This window comes from Apaloderma vittatum, unplaced genomic scaffold (genome assembly GCF_000703405.1).
Source record: "Apaloderma vittatum isolate BGI_N311 unplaced genomic scaffold, ASM70340v1 scaffold34120, whole genome shotgun sequence".
In the NCBI taxonomy this organism is placed as follows: Eukaryota; Metazoa; Chordata; class Aves; order Trogoniformes; family Trogonidae; genus Apaloderma; species Apaloderma vittatum.
This window is the reverse complement of record NW_009695626.1, coordinates 3,704-9,861: the sequence shown is the minus strand read 5'-3', so window position 1 is coordinate 9,861 and position 6,158 is coordinate 3,704. Positions and strand designations below refer to the sequence as shown.

At 49.2% G+C, this 6,158-nt stretch overlaps 1 protein-coding gene across 1 annotated transcript in view; it reads right to left on the bottom strand.

Moving 5' to 3' along the window:
* FAM134A (family with sequence similarity 134, member A) overlaps window positions 1–6,158 on the bottom strand; it is a 10,884-nt gene that overhangs the window by 2,962 nt on the left and 1,764 nt on the right. The window contains exons 2-6 of the mRNA XM_009871940.1: window positions 3,529–3,559; window positions 2,633–2,768; window positions 1,246–1,330; window positions 365–502; window positions 16–48 (exon numbers count right to left, since the gene is read on the bottom strand). Of these exons, the coding sequence (XP_009870242.1) occupies window positions 16–48; window positions 365–502; window positions 1,246–1,330; window positions 2,633–2,768; window positions 3,529–3,559 (423 nt within the window). The remainder of the gene's footprint in view (window positions 1–15; window positions 49–364; window positions 503–1,245; window positions 1,331–2,632; window positions 2,769–3,528; window positions 3,560–6,158) is intronic.

Sequence of the window (6,158 nt, the reverse complement as noted above, 5' to 3'; positions counted from 1 at the left end):
GTGCAGTTGTCTCACCCCCTGCCGAAGCCTCTCTCTTTCCTTGTCGTTCTATGAGAGAGAAGAAAGGCTCTGTGTAAGACTGAAAGAATTTTATGCCTTTACACACCACTTTCCCACTACTTCTAGCGCTTTGTGAAACTGCATAGGTTTCCCAGAAGCCCAAGGTTCCCAGAGACAACTGTCATCTCTTACTTTCATTTGTTATGCCCAGGATCACCTGCCCAGTTGCTCCCCCCATAAGGCTCAAGTTTCAGTCTGTTCACCCCTGCTCCGCTGCAGCCACACAGTGTTGGCAGATGTGCCCTCCCACTGTCCCGTCGTTAGGGAGTCAGGCACCAGAAAAAGAGAGAAGGTGGCTCCTTACTCTTCTTCTCATGCTTGTGGCGCAGTGTCTCTGCCTTCATACTGTAGTCCAGTTTCATCAGAATAGGCTCCAAACGTGTGTACATCCTCTGGATCAGCTCGTGGTAGACCACCAGAGGCCACAGCAGAATGCTGAGCACTGCAAGGACAGGATGAGGGGAGTGTGAGAGACAGATCGAGCACAATCCAGTCCTTTGCGAGGCACCAGCAAGAAATTCTGCATCAAGGGAAGCAGAGTTGAAGGACTTTCGCTTTCCCATCTGACTCTGCCTAAAATCCTCAGCCGCGGCTATTCTTACTCAATTCTAAAGCTGCTTGATTAACCAGGTTTTCCTAACCGATGTCTGCTTGGATACGGATTTATGTTAAGATGAAGTGTAAGCCCTCCTCTTCAGCCACTGCATCCCAGCCCCAACAGGCAATACAGGCCCTGAAATGCAGTTATTAAAACTAAAAATCACCAAAACATGTATGAGGGAAGCAGCATAGAGCTCATATGTAGATGCACTAGCAGCAGACCACCTGAACAGTCCTCAAAGTTAGCAGGGACTCACGACGCAGTTAAAAAGCTCTTATTTACTCAACATGCAGCTTTTTTAACAACTCTCTCGATGCGGATTTGCCCACTCCAGGAGCTGAAAGATTGCAGCTTTTGGCTTGTCTGGAGCCTTCTCAGCGCCAGCCGTGGGTAGAAGAGGAAAGCAACGTTTCAGCGACGGCTCCCTCTCCTGACTCTGCAGCTGTACTGCACTGCCTGGACTGATTAACCGTCTAGCACAGACACCCCCAAGAAAAACACAATTTTGCTTCTACCAGCGTTATCAACAGCACAGTTAGGTCACGCTTCAGCTTAAGTCAGACAAAAGAGCTCCTTATACTCACAAATGATGTAGGAGATCATTATGCCTGGAACATAGTGTCCAACTACAGCCAGTATGAGGCAGCCCGAACAGACACTCATGCAGAACTGAAGGAAGAGAGAGGGACAAACAGAAGTGACAAGAGGCAGAGATACATCGCCGCAACCAGTGGGGGAAACCCAGTTAGAGAAAAACGAGGGATGCTCCTAACGTACCAGCATCGCACTGACTACGTTCAGACGCCGACAGTCACGGCTCAGCTCGGTTGGGTTAAGCTATAAGCATTAGAGAGGTTCAAGCGCAGGGAGACCGAGCTAACCCAACACCCCAGTAAGATGAACTAAAACTCTGTTGGACAGTTCTTCATGAAGTAAATTATGTTCCTTAAGGCTTTAGAGTTTTAGAGTACATCTCTCCTGCAGATCTCAGCTCTTTAAGAGAAGCCTGTACTATCCCGACGGAGAATAAAAAGCCGCTACAGAGTCAGCAGATGCTGTGCCACTGCCACGCCATAAACCAGCTGGCAGAAGCATTAGCTGAACCCATGCTCCTACCAGACCAGGACCTTTCTCCTCTGGAAAAAGTGGAAGCATAATGGTGCAGCCCTGACAGATTGTCCTGTGTTCTCCTGGCAAGGGGCAGAAGTGAGAACTGACATCCTGCAGGCCAGGGCATGGGTTCGGATTAACTACTAAATCCAGCAATGAAGAGCTTAGTTCACAATGAAAATGTTCTGCAAAAGTGAGGGCCCTCTAAGGGCTTTGCTCCCAATGAATTCACGCTTTACGGGCACCTTGGTCTTGGTCTCCTACTCCCTGTACTCGGTACAGTGCTTTAACAGAGGAGGAGTAATAAGCAGGAATTGAAACCCACTCCCTTTCGCACTCTGGACCCCAGCAAGCCCTATACAATCCCAGTAGCTGGTCTGTTCTGGTTTTTTGTGATGCTAAAGCAACTCCTGTCTACAAATCCTTTCCAAACAATACATGTCACAGCCATCAAAACGTGGTTAATGACAAGTTAACCCTGCTGCATTTGGACTTTGTTAGCTACAATCTTGGCTGGCAAAATAGGTGGGACCAGCTTAAAAATGGAGCCTGTGAAAGGAGCAGAGACTGTAGGCTCTTCCTTTTTTCCCCCCACTCCCAATCTAAGAGCTTCCTCTGCACTCTAAGAAATAAAATTAAGCATAGGTAGCCATTCACAGAAGGGGTTAAGGTCAGCTCCAGTTTACACATACTAGAAACCAATTACTCATTATTTAAGCTTAGAGTCTGAAAGGAATGAACAGCAAATGTCAGTCAGGGACAGCAATTGTAAAAATACTGATTTTACATTCTTTCATCTCCTAGGCTGCTAGTAACGTAAAGCAAAGCCCCTGCACAGAAGAGTAGGTATCTCCAGCTTACCTTGGCAGGATTTTGCCTCTTGTACTGTAGCAGTTCCTGCAGGTACAGCCTGAAGGTGACCCAGCTCTCTGCCAGACAGTGGCACAGCTCAGGGACACTGAGCAGGTGAGGCTGTGCCCCTGAAGTCACCCCCTCACTAGAGACAGACAAGAGCAAGAAGACAATCTTTGAACATGGTCTGTTTTGTTGCAGGGAGGGGAAACAGCTGCGCTGGGAAGCAGAGATCCCTACCAAAGGCTTGACCACACTGACTGCATCTTCAACTGAACTACAAAAGATGCTTGATTTGGAGATACTTTTTTGTCCTTTAACCAGGAAGGCAGCTAAGAGACACCTGAGCCAAGCAGCAGCAGCACACCCCATGCCACAGCATCCCCAAGATACAGGCCCAAGATGCAAAGCAGCTTATTCAAAGCCACGCAGACAGAAGAAGCACTGGAGGTGGAACTAGTTACGTGGCCTCCTCTGGCACCAAGTCCAGGGTAGACAGAGTGTGGTGCTCAGACCCATCACCACGGCCAAGCACAGGATGCAAGTCACACCACCACAGAGAGCACGTATGGCCTACGAAAGTCAGTCTGGGAAATTCCGTTCTCTCGGGAGGATTCTTAAAGGAGGATCTCTAAAGAGGATCCAGGGGAGAAACTCAAATGTTCCTAACGTCAGAAGCACTTGTGCTTTACTGCTACTGAATAAACACCAGCTTTCTCCAGAGTCTCAAACTGTGGCTCCCGAGCCGACAAGCAGCTCCCAGTGCAGGAGAAACTGCTGCCAGCGTTCCACAGCAGGAGCCATGCAGTCTATAGACAACAGCAAAAAGGGCAGGTAAGATCACCACACTAAATTAAGGCTTCCCCACTCTCCCCTCTCACCAAGGAACACATCATTGAGCTTACCTCTCCCCTCCCGGCTCCTCTGATGGCTGTGCTGTAGAGAGAACACAACAGATTAGTCAGCCAAGTGAAAAATACAACCTGACACTTTTACCACTGGAGCAGAGCAGAGCTGGAGATGTATCATCCTTAGCTAGGAATGCACCCTAGGGACCTTCTTTGTGCTCTCATGCAAGCAGGAAGCACTGGCTTGGAGTTTGAGCTGTGTGGGCTTTAGTGAAGCATGTCTGGAGCCTTGGAGCAGCCAGAGCACTGGGCTCAGGGTGCCCCAGCACACCTTGCAACCTGCATTGACAAAATGCCAGAGATGTCCCTGCTGCCTCTCTCCTTTCCCATGGAATTAAGTAACAAATAGCAGCCTTGTGTATAATTACCTAATTTTAGGCATCTTTTCTGTCCCCTGATAAACCTTTGTGCCGGGCACAGATATAACTACACTCCTGAAGTCTTGTGGTCTGGATAAGAGTAAGGAAAAGCTGCTCCCGTTCTTCTCTGCACCCAGCCCAGTGATGATCAAACAGGAATTGCTCCATAGAATCATAGATCATTTTCAGCTGGAAGAGACCTTCAAGATCAAGTCCACTCTAGTGTCCTGCAGCTGGTTGGGAAAGATACATCTTTGATGCTGTCTGGCCAACAGCAAACTTGGTCTAAAAATCAGTGGGACCCTTTCCCCCACACTGCACATCACCACATAAAAAGGACTAAAATAAAGGAAGAGAGTCTATGTTCAAATTGTTAGAAATGGTCTGAAAAGTGCAACATGAGCAAAAAAGGGATTAAAATCTTCCCTACAGTCACCAGGCAGATGCAAAGCCCCAAAGTGGCAATGATTCCCTTGGGGAAACGCACGCAAGAGGTGGATGTCAATCACCACCAACACCCAGTGAGATTTCAGACTCTGGTTCAAGCTGCAGGGGAGAGAAACTGCTCGTAGCAGCCTTGCTACCGCTGTTCTCCCAAGACACAGAGGATGTGGGACCAAGTCTGTCGCACGCCCCCCCCCCGCCGCTGCCGGCTCGCACAGCGCAGCGGAGCGCAAGGCCATCCATCCGCCCAGGGGAGGAGGCGATTCTTTGAGAGCGTGACCCAGATTTCCAGTAATCAGGCCTGACAAGAGGAGTCAACTGCTCTCAGACTGGGCTGCTCCTCTGTCCATGGGGCAGCTGGCAAGCGCGGCTAACGACGAGAGCTCAGGGCGCAGAGCGAGCATTACGAACTCGGCTCCACCCCCACGGGGCGGTTGCTCCTCTCATGCGACCGCCATCACCACATTTTGTTATTGTGCTCAGGAATCTAAAGCTGCTTAATTGCAGCACGCAGAAATCCAGCTCTATCTCAAAGCCTCATCTACTACCTGTGCTAAATCACCAAATAAATGACATTCGGCTCTGACCCCTCTATGAAGGCTGGTTATACTGGTTGTACTGGATACCGAACGAGGTGTTGGGATGTTCGCTGTGCTCCGCCGGACAGATGTGCCAGCAACGAATGTCACAGGAACCCCACTCCTCTCTGAGTGGCTGCAGTAGTTCCAGCCATCCAAAATATGCCAGCAGAGGGAGTGAAACGGTTCTCCTCGGTCGCTTCTGAAGGTTTCAGAGTGGCTTGGGTGAGCTGCAGAACCTTTCAGCAGGCTGTGGAGCATTAGTGTGATCCCAACTATCTGGCAAAACACAAGCTGTCTTGAAAATCAACAGGATCTTGCTTCCTGTGGTAGTCTGCCTGCTGCCCATCCCAAAGTACTGGAGTCTTAGACCAGTTGACAAAAAAACTCAGAACATTTCCGACAGGACATACTCATTTAGGTAAGGCTTAACCCCACCTTGTGCTGCAATGCTGTCTAGCACTGGTACAACTAAGCCAGCAAGCTGGGTGCCCACAGCTGGCCTCAGATCATCAATAACCGGCTGAAATACCGCTGTCAGCATTTCACACCAGACTGTGGATTCACACAAACTACTTGACATACACCAGAGACTAGTCAGCTGCCCAAACGTTTAGGTTACACGTTGGTACTGACAAATTATCACTGATGGATTCCTTGGCTCTTACAGGTTTTCAACGCTTCCTCAAGAGGCATTCTTCATCTGCGTGTAAACTTCAGTCAGAAAGCAGGGGCCCTTTTCAAGGAGTAGCAGCACCCAGTTGCAATGCAGGCTTTACTACAGCTTTTCCACAGAGCACTCTCCTCTGCTGATCAAAGCACCGCTGCCAGACATCAGTACAGAAAACATCCCTACTTCATACCCCTTCCAGGAGAAAGCGGAGGCACTTCCCAAGTCCTTAAACAATATTTAGGTGGAACTCCATGTAGAGGTGGTTACATATGGAGAAAATACCCTGCGTGGGAGCTGAAAATACACAGTCCCTTCTGACAGCGCCTCAGAAGGTTGTGTATCTCGCTGCTGTTAGTGCATCCCTGATCAGCACGTGAGTAACTTCAAAATACACGCTGAGGTTTTAGCGTTCCTTCAGAAGTGATGTTATAAGCAGTCACCCGAGACATACAGAGCTGTCACACGCTGAGGTTTGTGTATTTATGTGCCGAGTCTTGAAGGTGTAGTACTGACCTACTTCCAAAAGCTCCTGGAAAGGCTCACAGGAAGCACTGGGGAGGGAAGCCACAAAGC